Raw genomic sequence first — 21,563 nt, forward strand, 5'->3', positions numbered from 1 at the left:
AGTCGGGCGGGGCCGAATTTATGATACCCTACACCACTTTGCTAATTTAGTAGAGCTCCGCAAAACAATTAAAAGTTTTTATGGGAGAATTCAATCATACACGCTATGATTATATATATACTATAACTTATATACTATAACTTATATATCAAAGGACTAAATATGCCGAAGCATTTGTATCTTTTAAATTCGGACTTGTATTGCCCAATTGATGCAGAATTAATTTGAAATCGGATAAAAATATATATGGGAGCTATATCCAAATCGGAACCGATCCCGATAAAATTTGGCAAAGATATTTTTGAGCTGTATTTGATATATTTCCCTGAATATCGTTGTTACGGAGTGCATATTACGTCTGTGGGTATAAAATATTAGACGTTTGGTGCACAATAAAAGGTAAATCGGACGAAGTTATATATGGGAGCTATATCCAAATCTGAACCGATCTCGATAAAATTTAGCAAACGTATTTCTGAGCTGTATTTAGTGGATTTTCCCAAATATTGTTGTTACAGAGTGCATATTACGGCAGCGGAGTACCAAAAATAACAAATCGGATGAACAATATATATGGGAGCTATAGCTATATCTGAACCGATTTCGATCATATTTGGTATACTTATTTTCAGGCCTAATTTGGTTGTGTGTGCAAAATCCCATACTATTAGGGCTGATATTACACGTTTGGTGTACAATAAAAGGCAAATCGGTATATAGATATATATGGGAGCTATATGTAAATTTTGACCGATTATCTCCAATTTCAATAGGGTTCGTTCTTGGGCCAAACAAATGATTTGTGCAAGACGGACAGGCATAAATCGACTCAGAATGTGATTCTATGCAGATCCATTGCCATTTCCTATTGCCTGTTACAAACAAATGCACAAAGACATAATACCCTGACCACCTTGTGGTGTAGGGTATGAAAACTGCAACAAAGTCATATGCCATAATTTTTACATTTTTTTTTATTTTATTGAATGAAAGCAAAAAATGTCGGAAATATCATCAACTTTTAGAAAATGTTTAGATTTGTTCGAATTGGTCACCTTTTGCACGAATTATGGCCTTCAAACGGCCAATGAAACCGTCACACGCTGCCGGATTGTTGCTCTGCGGTATTTTGGCCCAATCCCGGCGAAGAGCTTGCTTGAGGTGATCGACAATTTGAAATTTTTTAGAGTCAACCTTGCTTTCCAAAATACTCCAGACACAATAGTCCAACGGATCGGTATCCGCAGATTTTGGTGGTCATTATGCTCTGGAAATGAAGCATTTTGTAAAAATTCTTGGGTGGCGCGTGCTGAGTGCGATGGTGTTGAGTACTGTTGGAATGTCCAAGGTCTGCGGCTAAAATGTTTGCATGCCCAAGGCTTTAATACACCCTCCAGAATATTTTCGCGATAATATTCGGCATTTATTCTGATGCCACGGTCGATTAATACGAGCGGAGATCGACCATTGGCTGCTATGACGGCCCTCACTTTCACCATGGCCGGCGCTTGAGTTCTGGTGGCCAACCGAAGATGCACATTTTCAGCTGACCTCTTTGGCAAGTAAATACGATCATTTTGTTTGTTTACAAACTGTTGGACAACGAATGTTTTCTCATCGGAGAAAACCAAATTCGGCAGTTCACCTCTTTCGGTCAAGCGAAGAAACTCTTTAGCTCTTAGATGTGCCTTTGGGGAAAATTGGAGAAGAATTTTGTATTTTATGAAAGTAATGATTATTCAAGATGTTCATCCTCTTAGAGGAAGTACCGGAATTAGTGGGCCGATATTGTAAATTTTAACAACCTAATTGATTATCCTATTCGCTTTCTATGAGATGTATGATTTCTTTCTTTGGCCGTTTGAGGGATAAGTATTAGAAGGAAGATATTGCCATTCTTGAAAGTCGATGTGCCAAGTTTAGATCAAAACGTATAAATCCTTCAGATGTTATAGTGCGCACCTGTTAGCCAGATTAATTGGCATTGATAAGTCAATATTGTATTTAAAATCGTTATTTCGACTCTAGTCATAAGGTTGAACTTTGAGAACTGTTGACCCGATTTCAGTATTAAAATATCAATTTTATCCATATCCAATTATTCCAACTATCCATTGCATTCAACAACAGGTTTCAAGTTTCATTTTATTTCAATACAAAATAAAGTCTAGATCGAAAAAAATTCCTATTCTTATGAGTTCATCAACTTACGCAGACATGGTGGTCATGGTGATCATAACTTTAATAATTTCATTAAAAATTACATATTTTCCACTAAGTTGTTCTCTCTTTTCTCAGCAGTCTACCCAACAATTACATTCTTCCTCCTATTTTTTATATTTCTTCGCGGGATATTTTACATCAATTCCTTTCATTCATTGATATTCCACTGTCGATATTATGGCTATTTGTCATTTTAGTTTCAGGCTGCCGACTGAGTTGATGGCGAACGTTTTTTTTTTTGTTTCTCTCTTTTCAAGTTCACTTCACATTCTTCCCTCAATCATGTTGATTGATGACAAGCCTTTCGTTTTATTGATCACAGAATCACATGAAAAAAGCTCCTGATCTCGTTTCTAATATTTTTGCGATTTTCCTGTCTAAGACTATCAAATATTCTCCTTTTTGTGTCTGGCAGCTGATCTCTGAGATCAAGCTGCATCAGGGCTGGCTGGATGGCTGCAATGTGATTCTATTGTGTTTTCAATCAACTTTATTCTGCTCTTCAATCAAAAGAAACGAGTTCTTGATGACAGTTCTTTGAGGCGATTGTTGTGATGTGGTTTGGTCTGGTCACTAGCTACTGGTGGTGCAGTTGTTCGGAGACCAGGTTCTAAGTCATAGCTACCTTTTTGTACCAACCATCTAATTACCCTTGGCGTTCTATTGCATAAACTATAATCTTGGAACAAGGAGACAAGTATGACTCAAAGAAGCAGGAGGAGGAGGAGTAGGGATGGAGTAACAAAAACTCTCTTACAACATGAACATGACCAAGATGCCGGAAAAAACATAACACGGAAGCCATAACTCTGTAATTAAATGATGATTGAGTAAGAGGGTATGGCTCTGGCCACAGAGTGTAGGAAAGAAAAAGAAAATTACCAAGCAGAGCTGGTGAAAGAACATCCATTGAAAAGATTGCATAAAATGGGGTCCGGCATACCTTCATTTGTCAATTATGGTTGGTAATAAAGTTATTTTATTTTAATTGAATTGTATTTTTATTAAAAGATTGCAAACATTTTTCCATGTTTTTTTTTTTTGTTTTACACAACAAACGACAATAAAAATCTTGTTAATGAGTTTAACCCAATTGTAAGGATGTTCCACTTAGCGTTTTTTCCGGTTTTAAACTTTGTGTTCGTGTCTTAAGTCTTTTGTTTTGTTTATTCGGTGCAACTGAAATATGTGAATGTCGGAAAGCTGTTAAGAAAATGTAACTCTTGATTAATGCAGCATCCGCAGACTGCGCTAAATGCCTTTAATATCTTGGCTTAACAGGTTGCTGAGAGTAAATTTTCTCATCTTGCTGACACAATTCTTTGAAAACGTAAAATTTGTCATCAAAGATAGAGATCGGGATTTTTTTTTCATCAACGACATAACATTAAATTGTCAGGTTTTTTTTGTCTTGATATGTGTCAAATGAATTTTATTTATGATAGATAATGTAGTAGTCATGAGCATAAAAAAAATTACGAATCTTAGAGGATATCGATAAAAACAGGATAGAAAATTTGGGTGAGATGAGAAAAATGCCACTGAAAACACTGAAACCAACTTCAGAAGTTTGGTCTGAAAAGTAAAGAAGAGACTTGATCGAAACCCGCGTCGCAGTGGCTTAAAAATGGCTCGTGAGCGGAACATAATGCAATATTCCATTCGGCAAATATTGAAAAATGAGCTCGGGGTAAAGCCATTGAAATACCAAAAAGTGCAATAACTTACACCGCAACTGAAAGAAAATAGACTCAAAAGAGCTAAAAAGTTGCTTCGCTTGGTCGAAAGTGGTGAACTGCGAATTTGGTTTTCTCCGATGAGAAAACATTCGTTGTCTAGCAGGTTGTAAACAAAAAACAGCTGAAAATGTGCCGTCATCACAGCCAATTGCCACTCTCCGCTCGTATTAATCGACCGTGGCCTCAGAATAAATGCCGTATATTATCCCGAAAATATTCTGGAGGGTATATTAAAGCCTTGGGCACAAACATTTTGTCCCCAGACCTTGTATTTTCCAACAGGACTCAGCACCTCGCTTCATTTCCAGCGCACAATATCCACCAAAATCTCCGGATACCAATCCATTGGAATATTCTGTCTGGAGTATTTTGGAAGGCAAGGATGGCACTGAAAAATACCAATGTGTCGATCACCTCAAGCAAGCGCTTCGCCGGGAATAGGCCGCAGAGCAACATTCGAGCAGCGTGTAAATGTTTCTTTGTCCGTTTGAAGGCCTTAATTCGTGCCAAAGGTTGCCAATTCGAACAAATCGAAACTTATTCTAATATTTGATGCTATTTCCGACATTTTTTTTATTAAAAAATTAAAATGTAAAAATTTTATGACGCTTGACTTGTTGCAGTGTTTATCTCGCCCTGTATATATTTCCCTGTAATTTAATGTGAAATTAAAATTATATTACTGGTTGGATCATAGATACTAGCCCTGACCTGCATTACCAAAGTTTACCATTTAAAAATGTGTTCTTTTTATACCCTCAACCATAGTATGGAGGGTATATTAAGTTTGTCATTCCGTATACATTTTAGACCCCATAAAGTATATATATTCATGATCAGCATGAAATTCTATGTCGATTTAGCGATGTCCGTAGGTCTGTCCGTCTGTGGGAATCACTCTAGCCTCCGAATGAAATGAAGTAGATTGATAAAATTTTACTCAAATGTATATTAGTCTGTAAGACTTTTGGTATTGAAAATGGGCCATGTAGGTTCACGTTTTGGTATAGCCCAAATATAACGGTACCTCCCGATTTTCGGTGATGATTTTAGCGACATTATTCACCGGAATTGTTTCAAATTTTGTAGTTGAAGTTCGTAATGGATACTATAGCCTAAGGTAGAAAATTGTCTGTGCAGGTCTACATTTTGGTATAGCCCCCATATAATAGTACCTTTCTATATTGATTATTTTAGCTACATTATTCACCGATTTTTTTTTTCAAGTTTCGCTTTTGAATATTCTAATGGCAAAGTTGCCAATGCAGGTCCACGTCATCGCTTCGACCGACCCTAATATAAGAGCGACATTCGGTATTTTTAAGATTTTAACAGAACTTTGAAAGGATTTTATTTTTTTGAAAATTGCCAAATTCGTTCCAAATGGTGGAGGGTATTCAAAGTTCGACCCGGCCGAACTTACAGCTTCTTTACTTGTTATGTTTATATTTATAAGTATAACAAATTCAAGTTTCCTTTTGAACCAACATATTTTGTTATTGGCACCATCGACAAATAACAATCGATTATTCTTAATTTATCGTTTTGGTATTTATTATTCTTATCGATAGTTATTTTTCAAGACAAATTTTCAATCAGCCAAACACAAGCTAACAAATGAATTGGCATTCATAGATATTTAAATAAACAAAAAAAAAAAAAAAAACAAAGAAAATATTTCAAATTCTTTGTTGCACTTGGCATTTAAACAAAAGAATCAACGGTTAATTCACAACAACAACCAATAGTACATGGCTGTCTATGAACACATTCTAAGAGATTACATCAAAAAGATTTGAGCGGAATTAAAATTGAAAGGACGGGCGCTACAACAACAACAACGAGAATGCCATAAGATGTAGAACTATTGTCTTTGGAGTTCGCATACCACGACGACGACGAACACAGGTTCTGGGCAAAACTTGACAATGCAATTGTTTTCCGAAAAGTGCATTAAACTTTAAGTCATATTTGGTCGTTGCAATAAAACAATAATGAAACTGGAAAACCCGAAAAAAAGAAATAGAATCTTGTATGGAACCCAGAAAATTAGAAGACGGTAATAAAACAAAAAACAAAAAAATCCCAAATAGACAATGTGGCTGGTGTGGCATGGCGTGGGCGAGATAAGGTACCACCGCAACGAACTACAACTATTGTGATACATATGCAAAGATTAAAGAACGAAGCCATGCCAAGCCAACCAACTTGACTGCCACCCACCTTTTAGAAACAGTATTTTTTGTTGTTTTTTTGTTGTAGTCAAGAAACCGTAATTCACAGATATTACGAAGATACCTGGCTGCCTGGCGGATGCATATTCAAATGCTTGGCAGCAGACTTTGGCAACGAATACCATACGATACCACCAACAACTCCAAAGACGATGACTCTGGCTAAGCATTTAAAATCAGAGGAAATATTTTTTAATTGTTATTTTTTCGGTGGGTTTTCGTTTCGTTTCGTTCCGTTCCGTTGCCTATGCTCATGTTCATGTTCTTGTTGTAAATTTGTATGTTTAACACACATTATACATATTTTTGTGAATGAATAGTATTTGAAACAATAGCTTCGAAGAATGAATAACAAATACAACAAAACGAAATGTAACTTACCTCGGGCACTGTAACCTCATAAGGTGTGTTCATGAAACGTGGCGCATTATCATTAACATCAGACACGCGCACTATAATCGGTATATTGCGACGTTTGTTCGAGGAGCGTACGGTACAGGAAACCTGAAATGAAAAAAAAATGATTTGAAATTAGCAATTAAAGAAAACTTTGTGCGCCATTGCGAGAAACTGCGAATAAATTGACAATAAAAGTTTGCAGTTTAACGATCGTTATGCCCAACTCAATTCGTGTTACACCTGCCATCATTTGCCAGCAAAGCTTGTCACATAATTTATGTACACCCCTTTGTTGCAATAAAACAGTTATGGCTTGATTTTTTTCTCTTCGAAAAAAATGTCTTAATTATGAAGAGATCTAACGAGCGAGGTGGTAACATTGTGAAGTTTTCAAATATGTAATTATATATGTGTGTATGTATGTGTGCACATAAAGTGATATTTTTACCGATGTGAGAACAAGATATGAAAGATGATAAAGTATGGCAAATAAACTATTAAAAACAATTGCAAGAAAGTAAATGGGTGGTATGAAAGATTATAATCGCCGATATAAACTACACGATATAAATACAACCAGTAAGGAAAAGTCAAAAGTCGGGTGGGGCCGACTATATGATACCGTACACCATTATGCATATTTAGTAGAGCTCCCGTAACAAAAGAATTTATTTCAAGTAGATTATACCACCTATCAACATTTGTCTCTAGAGCAGTTATAGTTTGCTATAGAGTGCATGATATCACTTGGAGATGCATTATATTAAAAAAAACAAAAATATCTGAGCCGAGTTGTACAAAATGGTACGTTCCGAAATTCACTCCATTTGTGCTGATATTATCGATTATGTGTAAAATAAACCTGAAATCCGATTAAGGATACATATGGGGGCTAACATTTCCAAACATTTAGACATAACATTTCTGGTACCAAATATCATTGTTGTCGAATGCATTTTACGAATGTGAGCGACTTAAAGACCACATCGGATGAAATACATATGGGAGTAATAGCTATATATGAACCGATTTTATTCAAATTTAATGCACTTGCTTTTAGACTGCATTCGGTCGGATGTACCAAAATCCACGACGTTTGGACAGATATTGGCCATTTGGAGCACAATTAACCCGAAATCGGTTGAGGATATATATGGGAGCTATATCCAAATCTGAACCGATCTTGATAACATATAGCAGAGGTATTTCCGAACTCTATAAGATATCTGGTACAAAATATCACTGTTGGGGAATGCATATTACGTTTGTGAGGGATTTTAAACGCCAAATCGGATGCAACATATATACACGGTGAGATAAAAAAACTGCAACAAAGTGAAACGCTATAATTTTTACATAGTTTTTTTTTAATTTTACTGAATGAAAGCAACAATTCGGAAATAATATCAAATTTTAGAATAACTTTAGACTTTTTCGAATTGGTAATCGTTGGCACGAATAATGGCCTTTAAACGGCCAATAAAACCGTCACACGCTGCCCGAATGTTACTCTGCGGTATTTTGGCCCATTCCCGACGATGCGCTTGCTTGAGGTGATCGACACTTTGGTATTGTTTAAAGCCAACCTTGCTTTGCAAAATACTCCAGACACAATAGTCCAACGGATTGGTATGCGGAGATTTTGTTGGCCATTGTGTGCTGAAAATGAAGCGATGGTACTCAGTCCTGTTGGAATGTCCATGGTCTACGGCCAAAATGTTTGCGTACCCAAGGCTTTAATACACCCTCGAAAAATATTTGTGCGATAAATTTTCGGCATTTTTTCTGATGCCACGGTCGATTATTACGAGCGAAGAGCGACCATCGGCTGTTATTGTGGCCCACACCATTACCATGGCCGGCGCTTAAGTTCTAGTGGCCAACCGAAGTTGCAGATTGTCAGCTAACCTCTTTGGCAAGTAAACACGATCATTTTGTTTGTTTGCAAATTTGCTTGGAACACGAATGTTTTCTCATCGGAGAAAAACAAGTTAGGCAGTTCACCACTTTTGGCCAAGCGGAGCAACTCTTTAGCTCTTTTGAGTCTATTTTCTTTCAGTTGCGGTGTAAGTTCTTGCACTTTTTGGAATATCAATGGCTTTACCTCGAGCTCATTTTTCTATATTGCGATATTTTCAGTTTATGAGCCATTTTTCGGCCACTGCGATGCGCGTTTCGATCAAGTCACTTCTTCACTTTTCGAACCATTTCAGCTGATGTTGCTGTTTTCTTCCGTCCACTTTCTTGACGTCGAGCTACGCTACCATTATCATGATAAGGAGCGATGGTATTTATTTATGATTTATTCACATTTAAATGTTTTAGTGCTCTAACGATAGCCATTTGTGGTTTTCCAGTCAAATATAAAAAAATCACGCTTGAATTCCATCACGAATAACTTTTTTTTTTTTTTTGAAAAATTCTCACCAAAATGCTTTTGTACGCTTGTAAACAATATAATGAGCTGTCACTGGAGTAATTTTAACATCTGTCGGATGAGGGGCTTAGAAATGACAGCAGTCTGAAGTTGGTTGCAGTTTTTTCATCTCACTATTGTATATTGTGTCAATAATATTTTTAAAAATATTTAAGTTTTCATGACCAAAAGACTTATTTTCTTAGACTTTTTTAAGGACCTCCTGGAAAAATATTTATCCTTTTTTGAATATTTTAAGTTTGTATGACCAAAATTGTACATTTTTGCAAGGAATTTATAATATTATTTGCATAAATTAAATAAATTTGATCATTATATTCTTCCTGGCTGGCAAATGTTTTTTTTTTTGTAGATTTTTAAGAAAATATTTACTATCGGCCCTCTTCTTCTGGTAGCTTCACCACAATAGCTACAACTGTAAATTTCATTTGCCTACTTTGAAAAGATTAAGTCCCAATTGTTTTTTTTTTAGAAATTTTTGTTTTTAATAAATTTAATAAATAGTTTACCTATCACATGACCATTTGTCAGACTTTGTGGTGGCATAAATGTTTTCTGACAATAAAAGATGCTAATAAGTAATATTTTCAGAGGATGCTCTAAAATGTTGCCAATGATTTTCACTAAATTAACACAATTTTAAGTGGCATTTCTAATAAAATTATATCTGAAAGATGAAACAATACGTACTTGAAACACAATATGACTTAAATTCTCTTCATCGCGATCCAATGGCTGCAGCAGTTGTAACTTCTTGCCATTCAATAAGAATATTGGATTTCCTTTGGGAAAGACTAGATCCAAGGCGATTTCCGTAAAGGGATCACCAAATATGGGTAGTTCGGGTGGATTTGTTTGTTGGCCAATATCTGAAAAAATAGAAAAAATAGAAAAAAAAACAAAACAAAACAATTCATTAGCATTTTCATTGCAATAAATGGTCAAAGAAGAAAACGTAATTTTGTCCGTTATAGGCCTATATAGACTTAGACCTTTCACTTTAACGGTAAGCTGTAATAAATGTACTTGCCTAATCAGTTTTTCTCTCTCTTTGTCTAAAATGACTACCAATGGAAAATGAGGTTAAGTCACTTAAGTTATATTGCAGTTGCGGTTTGGTTTCTATGCAAAATGCTGATGACAATGCCCATAAAACTTTTGCAAGACTTAAGAAGCAACGTCTTTTGCACGAGCATTTTAAAAGAGGAGAATCAGCGTAGAAGATATTATCATTTTACAATTGATTTTTAATACTAGACCAACAAATGTAGGTAGTAGAAATTGCTAAAAAATTTATGAGGAACGTATAAAAAGATTGGGAAAATACTAAGGCATTTTGCTGCAAAACTGAAGATATTTTTTTAAAGTTATAGTTTGGAAAAACCGTAAATTTAAATTCTGAGTTCTGACCCATCTAAATTTGGTGAAATTGTTAACAACATTTTAACTTCCCTAAATGATCATACTAACCTCTTCATTTTATTCACTTGATTAGCATTAACATTTTAATGATTTTATGGCAAGATGCATAATAAACTTTACCATTAGATTATTAACTACCAGCATCAACTGTTTGAGGCGAGAGCGTAGTGGGTCTACTTAAAACTCAATAAAGTCGGCATTCTTGTGGATGGCATACGGCAGTAAGAGAAGGCTTCGCAATATTTTTCTATTTTATGACCGTCCTTAAGTTGTAAATTTTGATGTCAGCAATTGGTGTTGTATTTAGAATGGAAAACAGATGTTCAAACAATGCTAATTTAGATAAGTAAATGAGATTTTTCTTCCACGAAAAAAAGAAAACTAAGAATTAATAAATTGGGAATGGGGGCATTTATTTTCAGAGTGTGTTTTCTGAAGAAAACCTTTATTAGGTGCAGTGTCTTAAATACATCATACTTTCAATGTCTACAGAATACCTGTACAGACTCTCTAGCTAGAGTTCTGGCTCCGGTGGCGAAACATTGTATGTATAGGTCCACATTTTGGTATAGCTCCGATACAACGGTATCTCCCGATATTCGGTATTTTCATGGTTTCTGTCATATTTCTTCACGATTTCTTGTCAACAAATTGGTATTTGCTGGTCATAATGGGTTCTAGCTCCAGTGGCGAAACATTGTATGTATAGAAGGAATCCAGGTAGACCCATAGTTACTTTTGGTGACTTCATAGAATCACTTTCTGCCTTACCCTGCCCGTCCGTCTGTCTATGTATTTTTGTGAAAAAAAAAAAAAAAACGAAGGTCGCATTTATTATCCGATCGAGAGGAAAATTCCCAAACGATACATCAAAATCGGTTCAGATATAACCAAAGCTCCCATATATATGTTTCATCCGATTTGGGATTTTAAGTCCCTTTCATGCATAATGCGCAATCCATAAAAATGAAATTTAGTACCACATAACTTATGGGGCTCAAAAATACATCTGTCAACATTTATCGAGTTCGGATCAGATTAGGATATAACTCCCACATATACAGGGTGAGATGAAAAAACTGCAACCAAGTTCAGACGGCTGTCATTTCTAAGCCACTCGTCCGACTGCTGTCAAAATAACTCCAGTGACAGCTCATTATATTGTCTACAAGCGTACAAAAGCATTTTGGTGAGAATTTTCAGAATTCGTGATGGAATTCAAGCGTGATAGTGTGATTTTTTATATTAGGCTGGAAAACCAAAAGTGGTTATCGTTAGAGCACTCCAGCATTTAAATGTGAATAAATCTTTGTGTCTCGTACCATCGCTTGTTACCGTGATACTGGTAGCATAGCTCGTCGTCAAGGAAGTGTACGGAAGAAAACAGCAACATCAGCAGAAATGGTTCGAAAAGTAAAGAAGCGACTTGATCGACTCTCGCGTCGCAGTGGCCGAAAAATGGCTCGTGAACTGAAAATATCGCAATATTCCATTCGGCAAATATTGAAAAATTAGCTCGGGGTAAAGCCATTGAAATTCCAAAAAGTGCAAGAACTTACAGAGAAACCGAAAGAAAATAGCTTCAAAACAGCTAAAGAATTGCTTCGCTGTCGCTGGACATCTTTTGTCGAGCAGTCTGTAAACAAACAAAATTATCGTGTTTACTACAATTATCTCATTTCCGTATTAGCTTTGTTTTTCCGTTTGCAACCCCTTCGAAATATTCATTATAGACCCTACAAAGTATATATATATATATATATATATATTCTGGACCAGCATAAAACTCTTAGACGATTTAGCGATGTCCGTCTGACTGTCTGTTGTAATCACGCTATATTTCGAACGAATCAAGATAGAAGGCTGAAATGTTGCATACATGCATAGTTTACCAGTAGGCAGGTTAAATTCTCCGGATGTTCGGTATTTTCATGATTTAAGCGACATTATTTATTATTTCATATTTGAAATTCGTAATGGGCATTACAGCGTATGACAAAAATTTTTGTATGCAGGTCCACGTCTTCGTAAAGCCCCATATAACGGTATCTTCCGATAGTCGACATTTTAATGATTTTAGCGACATTATTCACTGGATCTGCTTAACATTTCGCAGGTCCACAACTTTGTTTAGTCTCCATATAACGGGTTTCAATGAAGTGGTAGTTTTGGGATTTGTTTTTAATTTTCAAGTTCTTCCAAATGGTGAAGGGTATTCGGCCCGGCCGCACTTAGCTGCTTTTTTACTTGTTCCTTATAACAACGTTCTAAATATATGTGACTTAGGTTTAGAAAATCTTTATATGAAATGCGTATATTTTTCTGAGTTCTGATAAAATATCTTTGAATTTATTTCCCTAATTCTGCCAAAAAATCATGAATTCTTCGTTATTATATTTTATATATTGCCTTTCGCTTAACGATAATGAAGACAATCTTCAAAACCATTAAATAAAACCTAGAAAATAAAATAAATTACAAACCAAATTAAAAACTCATCCTTGGAGAAAGCCTCTGAAATGTCATTTCCACAATGCAAGGCAACTTTCTTCTATTCATGACCATATTTTTCCAATGACCACTAAGCATTGATTTTCCTTTGCTTTCCGGATCCACACAAAACCACTTTAACTGTTTTTCTCCAAGAGGTTAAAGAATCCCATAACATTTACAATCTTTACTTAATCAGACACATCCAGCACCGCCATCACCACCGGTTTGTTGGGTCGGTCAAATGTTTTAACCACAAGCCAAAACCAACCGCAAGTGTGTTAGTCAATGTCAAATGTCTAAGACAGCCGAAGCCAAAGAAAAACTCAAAAAAAAAAAAAAAAAACGACTAAAATAAAGAAAATTTACTGCCCAAAGATCAGCAAATAATTCTCTCTCGTAGCCGTAATGCCGGAATTTGCATTCTATTAAGCATGCTCGCACAGCACACTTTAACAAAGTGCGTTGTAGTTTTTCTTAATAAGATTTCAGGGAAGAACATGAAAAAGAAGAAGAAAAAGGAGATGTGGTTCTTGCGGACATAGAAACGCAATAAGTTAAGAAATGGAAAAGTAAATGGCAAAAAAAGGAGAAGAAACGTATTTTAAGACCAAAACAAAATCATATTTTAACTTAAGCTGTTTTGGGCAGCCCATAGATATCGGGATGCTGTTGCACAGACATGAGGAAGTCACTGCAGGCTAGACAATCAGCCAACCTCTGGGGCTGGAGTTAAATAAGTAAAATTACAAGTATCTGGGTTTATTTTTTTTTTGTTAGTTGGTAAAAAATACATTGTTTTAAGAGAGAACGTTTCGCAATCGAATACAAGAGGATAAGGGTTAAGTTGTTTCTTGAAGTAAATATTCCGCGAATGTAGAAATACCCTACCAAAACTCTGTTTTTATACCCTACACCACATAAGGGTAGGGGAATTATGTCTTTGTGAAGAAAGCGAGAGCGAAAAGGAAGCGAGACAGACCCATAGTTACTTTTGAGGATATTCATAGAATCACTTTCTGAGTCGATTTATGCATGTCCGTCCTTCCGTATATTCTTGTGAAAAAATGCAATTTGTTATCCGTTTGAGATGAAATTTTGCAAACAATATTTGTTTGGCCCAAGGACGAACCTTACTGAAATTGTTGATAATCGGATCAAATGTAGATATAGCTCACATATATGTTCAACCGATTTCGGGTTAATTGTGCACCAAATGGCCAATATAAGTCTAAATGACACATCCGACCGAATTCAATCCAGAAGCAACTACATCGAATTAGGAGAAAATCGGTTCAGATATAGTTATAGCTCCCATATATGATTTAATCCGATTTAATGTGTAAGTCCCTCACATTCGTAATATGCATTCGACAGCAATGATATTTGGTACCAGATAACATATACAGCCCAGAAATACCTCTGCCAAAAGATCGGTTAAGATTTGGATATAGCTTCCATATAAATCTTCAACCAATTTCGGGTTAATTGTACACCAAATGGCCAATATTTGTGCAAAAGTCATGGGTTTTGGTAAATCCGACCGAATTCAGTCTAGAACCAAGTACATCAAATTTGGAGAAAATCGCTTGAGATACAGCTATGGCTCCCATTTATATGTTTCATCCGATTTGGGGCTTTAAGTCTCTCTCATATGCGTAATATGCACTCCACAAGAATGATTTTTGGTACCAGTTATCTTATGGAGCTCGGAAATATCTTTGCCAAATTTTATCTTGAGCGGCTAAGATTTGGATATAGCTCCCATATACTACTTAATCCGATATTAGATTTATTATGCAAATAATGGCTAATATCAGCCCAAATGGAGTGAATTTTGGGACGTACGTTTCCATTTTGTGGAACTTGACTTCGAAGTGATTAAAATATTCGATAGGTGGTATGATCTACTTCATATAAATTCTTTTTTTGCGGGAGCTTTACTTTATATGCATATTGGGGTAGGGTTAGGGAAAATATAATTGTTATAGGATTTAAAAAAGTCCTTGCAAAAAAAAGCCATTAAAATTTTTATTTTTCAAAAAATACACTCTTTTCGGTCGGGATATTTTTAATCAACTCTTAGGAAATTCTTTAATAAAATTCTTAAAAATTTAAGATTTTCGGATGGACGATTCTCAAAAAATAAATTTCACGCAAAATTTAAATTTTCTTAAAAAAATGTATTTGCCTTGAGAAATATTTTTAAATAATCTACTTCATTAAAATATATATCAAAAGTATTTAAAGGATATCTTCGGTTTTTGATCAAATATCCATAAAATGTGTTCTTAAAAAGTTTTTATGACTAGGTCAACATATCCTTGATTTAATTTAAATCAAAGATTTTCGATAAGAAGATCCTTAACATTGTATTCTTTAAAATTCCAAGATTTTAGGAAATCGAAAACATTGAAAAAAGATTAAAAATCAAATGTTTTAACTCTGGAGATATATTTTTAAAAATCTAAAAATTGTAAGGAAGTCCTCAAAAAAAAAAAAAAAAAAAAAAAAAAAAAACAGAATGGCCATTAAAATTGTAAAACTGAAATTGTTTTTCTATTCTAATATACGATTCGGAACCAGATCATCTTTAAAAAAATTTCTTTAAATTCATTATTTTCATGAATTTCTAAAAAATCAAAAAATTTTCGGTCAGCAGGTTCTTTAAAAAAGATTTTTAAAAATCCACCATTTACAGGGAAGCCCTCGAAAAATATATTTTAAAAGAACTTGTATTATGGGCCGGAAAATTCGTGAAAGATATTTTGAAAATGGTCGTGATTTTTTTTCTGCGAGTCCTTAAAAAATTACAACTTTTGTTCGAGGTGTCCTTCAAGGAAAATTATTTAAAAATGTCATGATTTTTAGTCAGGAGGCCCTTTTTGTATAGACGAGAAGACCTTAAAAACGTATTTTTTAGCAAATCTATAATAGCATGGCAGTAAGACTTTGAGAATTATTTTCAATAAATTTTGCTCAGGTGGCCCTTCAAAAAAAAAAAAAAAAAAAAAAAAAATTTTAAAAAATTAACGATTTTCAGTCAGGATGCCCTTAAAAATTCGTTTAAAAATCAACGTTGTTGGGATTAAATTTAAAACAAATCCATAACTATTGGGCGGTAAGTACTTGAGAAATATTTCGAAATACCTCGAATTTTTTTCCAGGATGTGGATAAAAAAAACAACAATATGTGTTCAGTGGGCCCTTCAAATAAATTGTTTAAAAATCCCCAATTTTGTGCCCAGGAAAATTAAAAAAGAATATATTCTCAAAAAATCCACCAACTTTAAACAGGATGACGTTGTAATAAATTATATCAAAAATCCATAATTTTTAAACTTGTACGTAATATTTACAAAGAACATTTAAGAATTTTTTCCCAAAATCCTCGACTCTTTCTCCGGGAAGATTTTGAAAATGAGGCACTTTGGCTGTGTCTTTAGACATAATAATAAGGTTAAACAAATTCTCCCATCATCTTCCCCTATAACATAATCCAATTAACGAAGAAAACATTATGCGTTCAAAATGGAGGTGGTTTCCTTGTCGAATCTGCCCACAGTAAAATAATATTAAGTTTCAATACCTGCAAGTATTCCCCTTTTTTGGCCAATCAACATTTTCCACATTATCCGTCGGCCGACAGAGTGGCGTTTTGCCACAAAACCCTTAAATGATGGCCACTCTTAAAATAAGTAACATTCTGCCATGCCAATGGAAATTCTAACCAGGCCATGCGAGTATCGACTTGTCATTATGTGATGGCCACAAAAAAGAGGTTTACAGCATAGACAGGCAGCAACAGCAGCATTGAGATATTTATTTTGTTGTTCCAGCCAATTAATGGTCATTATTTTAAATTAGCATTTTGAACTATGCTAAATAAAACGAAAAATATTCTAGACAAACTAATCAAACCACTTCTTGTCAGACCATCGTAATGGTGAGTGAGTGGCAAAAGGAAGTAATATGGAAATTCTTGAGGAACGCAAATTACCACGTGCGTCTGCATCGGAATAATAAGGAGAGCACAGCATGAATGTTATTGGCATTTTCTTCTTTTCTTCTGTTTTGCCTTTTGAGTTTTATAGTGTTTGAATTAATTTCCGGTTGAGTTGCTAAGGTCTAATGTTACACAAAGAGCACCAACACTCCAAGTTAGTTCAAAGCAAGCGAGAGACCCATCATTTTCACCGTCATCAACATTATCATCAAATGCTGTAAAAGGAAGCAGGATCGAACATGGGTTTTTTTTTCTGTTCTTGTCACATTTATTGGCGTCGTCATGCTCGTCATCATCATCGTAAATATGTACATGTGTTACAAAAAAAGGGTTTTATGTTACATTGCATGAGGGGGTACAGTGGGTTCCCTGATCAATTTTTACAAACTAAAAGATAAGAATAAAGATCTCACGAAATTAAAATTCTAAGTCTAACTATTACAGTAGCAGCATTCATCCTAACATTTTCAAGATCATCGGCTAAATCACGGATGTAATGTAACATATTCAGTTGTACTAGAACATACAGGGTAAGATGAAAATTTGCAACCAACCTCAGACGGCTGTCATTTCTAAGCTACTCGTCCAACAGCTGTTCAAATTATTTCAGTGAATTTTGGTGAGAATTTTTCAGAAAAAAAGTTATTCGTGATGAAATTCAAGCGTGATAGTGTGATTTCTTTATATTTGGCTGGAAAACCACAACGGGCTATCGTTAGATCACTCCAGCATTTAAATGTGAATAAATCTTTTGTGTCTCGTACCATCGCTCGTTACTGTGATACCGGAAGCGTAGCCCGTCGTCAAGGAAGTGGACGGAAGAAAACAGCAACATCAGCAGAAATGGTTCGAAAAGTAAAGAAGCGACTTGATCCAAACACGCATCGCAGTGGCCGAAAAATGGCTCGTGAGCTGAACACATCGCAATATTTCATTCGAAAAATATTAAAAAATGAGCTCGGGGAAAAACCATTGAAATTCCAAAGGTACAAGAACTTACACCGCAACAGAAAGAAAATAGACAGAAAAGAGCTAAAGACTTGCCTCGCTTGCCCGAAAGTGGTGATCTGCCGAGTTCTCCGATGAGAAAACATTCCGTGTCTAGCAGTTTGTAAACAAACAAATGATCGTGTTTACCTGCCAAAGAGGTCAGCTAAAAATGTGCACCGTCGGTTGGGCAGCAGAAATCAAGCGCCGGCCATGGTGGTGGTGTGGGCCACCATATCAGCCGATGGTCGCTCTTCGCTCGTATTAATCGACTGTGGCATCAGAATAAATGCCAATTATTATCGCCAAAATATTCTGGATGGTGCATTAAAGCTTTGGGCACGCAAACATTTTGGCCGCAGACCCTAGACATTTCAATAGGACTCAGCACCATCGCACTCAACACGTGCCACTCAAGAATGGTTACAAAATGAGATTCCTCGCTTCATTTCCAGCGCACAATGACCACCAACGTCTCCGGACACCAATCAGTTGGACTATTGTGTCTGGAGTTTCGTTAAAAGCTAGTTTGACAATATAAAAGTACCAAAGTGTCGATCACCTCAAGCAAGCGCTTCGCGGGAATTGGCCAAAATACGGCAGAGCAACATTCGGGCAGCGTGTGATGGTTTCATTGGCCGTTTGAAGTCCATAATTCCTGCCAAAGGTGATCAATTCGGACAAATCTAAACTTATTAAACTAAACTTATTGTCGTGCGGGGCCGACCATGTGATACCCTACAACACTACAATTGTTTGAAGCCCCCCTATGTTTTTGGAAGATTTCCTTTTGAAATTACGTCATGGAGCACTGCCCAGATATTACCCTTATCATTTCTACCAGGGACATTTGCCCAATATTTACGCACTCCGTTGTGCTCCTAGTTATTGTGGTCCATTTTACAGCTAAATATAATTCAATGGTAATCTACAGTGCTAGATTACTTCCCTGTCCTTAACTCATTTCTCAGACTTGTCGATTGGATTCAAATGTGTGATCAAAAAATTTGTTCTGTTTTTGGTTTATTTGAACCCCTCCGAAAGCAAATGACCCCTCTATATCTCCAAATTTAGACTCATTTATATAATTTTCTCGTTTAAGATATTTGGCTATATTTATCAATGAAATCACACAAAAGTAGTGGTCCATTCTACCCGCTGTCCTAAACTCTAACTTCATGCGAGATTTCGTATCATTTGGTTTCTATTTGTGACCTTTATAACGGCTGCAAAATCAGGATCATTTTTGTTGGTCCATTTCAACCCCTAAATACAATGCGTACATCTTTGAAAACAATAGGCCTCGCGCTTCTGAGCCTAATCCTAATCTTGTGAAGATTTTCGTGTGGATCGGACGATAATTGCAATCTGTATATAATAACGTCTGTGTTGTGAGGTGAAAAAATATTACAAAATGTATTCTTCTATATTATAAGTCAAATGGAAAAAATCGCATAAGATAAAAAATATGAAAAAATAAGAAAAAAAAAAAAAAAAAAAAAAAATTGTCACAAAATACTAGAAAATCTATATTAACATCGTTATTGGCATATTTTTAAGCGATTTTTTAGATTTTATTCTTTTATGCCAAGAGCGCATTCTGAATTGACAAAACTTGTCAACATAGGTCCAGCCATTCTTGAGTTATAAGCATTCAAGCTAACTTCCCCTTCTTTTGTATATATCCGATATATTTACTTTTTTTACTTAGGCATCTACGCAACGGTCAGGATTCATCTGTTCATCTATTTGCGATTTTGCCGGGATTAGAAATATTCGCGGTTTACTGGAAAATTTGACTTTTATTTAACACAAATGTTATGATTTATTTCACCCACTAATTTAATTTTTCTATAATTTTTCAGTTTTTGGTCCATTTCAACCCCTAAAAATTATGCGATCATATCCAAAAGCAATAGGCTTCTATCCTGGCCCTAGCCCCATCTCCATTCTAAATTTCGTGAAGATCGGGCCATAATTGCGACCTGAAGAGTGATTACAAATTAACATGGACAGACGGACATACATAGCTAGATCGTCTCAGCTCCAGATCCATATATAATTTTCTATGTGGGAAACCAATATTTCGATGTGTTACATAATTTTTAGACCCAATCAAACTTACAATACCCCCAACACATTGTGTTGTAGGGTAAAAATTATAGCGTTGGACTTTGTTGCAGTTTTTTTTTTATCTCAACCTCAACCCAAAAGTTCACTCAGTTTTGTTGCTCAGTGTAACTCTCAGGTCTTGCGAGCAATAATACACAAAGTTTATGTTCTAAAGGACTTGATTCATTTTAATTAAAAGTTATGTATTTTTTATATAATTTATTTTCGAAAATTAATAAAAAAAAAACGTTTGTGTCTTAAGTCTTTTGTTTCTTTGGTACCGTGTATATCATGTACATACGGAAAACAAATAATGTACATATATCTTTCACTGTTCTACACATTATTTTCCCCTTTTATTCCTTATTTGACCAAACTTGATCTCATGAAATATTTCACCCCATCATTTATGTACGTATGTATGCCGGTATATGGTCCTAGTGTACATTTCAGTTCCTTGCCCATAAAGGCTGATGAAGTGGTGAATGTTCAGTGATTTACATATAAGTGGTACGGTGTGTCCAAGACATGAGTGGTATTTCTATGTAATTTTACTAGGCGGCATCTAATCAAAACCTAACAACCGGCCCTGCATGTCATCGCAGCCAACAGAACTAGTTGTAGGGTCCAGAGCATAAAAAAAGCAGGGACGCTGCAGCATCGTTGATTTGAACAAGACCATTGGGCGGGTTTGTGTTGCACTTGGAGCCAGTCAAACTAAAGGCAATATCTGCAAACACACCGTCCACAACCAAATGAAACTTAGAGCATTTGCAAATGTTGGCTTGACATTGGTTGGTTGGAGAGTAGATGGTGGTTGGTTGCATTGTGAGACGAACATTTTAATTGAACTGATTGTACATATATGTAGATATATATTTTATTAATGCGTTTCTCTTCCACATATTCCTTCTTTACTTTTTAGGTATCCTCTAGCCCAGTGCTCCGAAAACAAAACCTAAAGGCGTTCACATTTACTGCCATACAAAGTAGGCAATTTTAGTTTTCATTTATCTTGGGGGCAATTGCTAGCCGTGTCTCTGTTGTAGTTGTTGCTTTTCGTTGATTTCCTTTAATAAAATCGTTTATCTTTTTGCTTTTGCAAGGTAATACTGATTTGTTAGCATTTGTATTTCCGAACAATGGCTTAGTGTTTGTTGTTGTTGTATCTAGGACTCGGCCTTATGTGTGAGCAATCAATGCATTATGGCAAATTCTTGGCGATTTGAACAATTTATTACTTTATTATTGAAAATATAATTGGATTTGTTCTATTGTAAATGTGTTTTTGTCTTTTCGTTTGTGTATTGATCTCGTAGAATATTAATGAAGTTTTGGATTGTTGCAGTGGAAGTTTTGCTTATTTTCACAGGAAATAAAAGTAAAATTAGTTTTCTTATCTTGTAGACGATCTCGTGGATTTTATAACAGCGGGGAGTTTTTTATACCCTACACCTATGTCTTTGTGCCTTTTGATGATCTGCATAGAATAAAATTCTGAGTCGATTAATGCA

At 35.4% G+C, this 21,563-nt stretch overlaps 1 protein-coding gene across 1 annotated transcript in view; it reads right to left on the reverse strand.

Annotated features, from left to right (window-relative positions):
• Positions 1 to 21,563, reverse strand: part of LOC101899769 (cadherin-99C) — a 325,203-nt gene that overhangs the window by 104,835 nt on the left and 198,805 nt on the right. The window contains exons 5-6 of the mRNA XM_005190920.4: positions 9,723 to 9,901; positions 6,578 to 6,700 (exon numbers count right to left, since the gene is read on the reverse strand). Of these exons, the coding sequence (XP_005190977.1) occupies positions 6,578 to 6,700; positions 9,723 to 9,901 (302 nt within the window). The remainder of the gene's footprint in view (positions 1 to 6,577; positions 6,701 to 9,722; positions 9,902 to 21,563) is intronic.

This window comes from Musca domestica, unplaced genomic scaffold, assembly GCF_030504385.1.
Source record: "Musca domestica strain aabys unplaced genomic scaffold, Musca_domestica.polishedcontigs.V.1.1 1, whole genome shotgun sequence".
NCBI classification, from domain to species: domain Eukaryota; kingdom Metazoa; phylum Arthropoda; class Insecta; order Diptera; family Muscidae; genus Musca; species Musca domestica.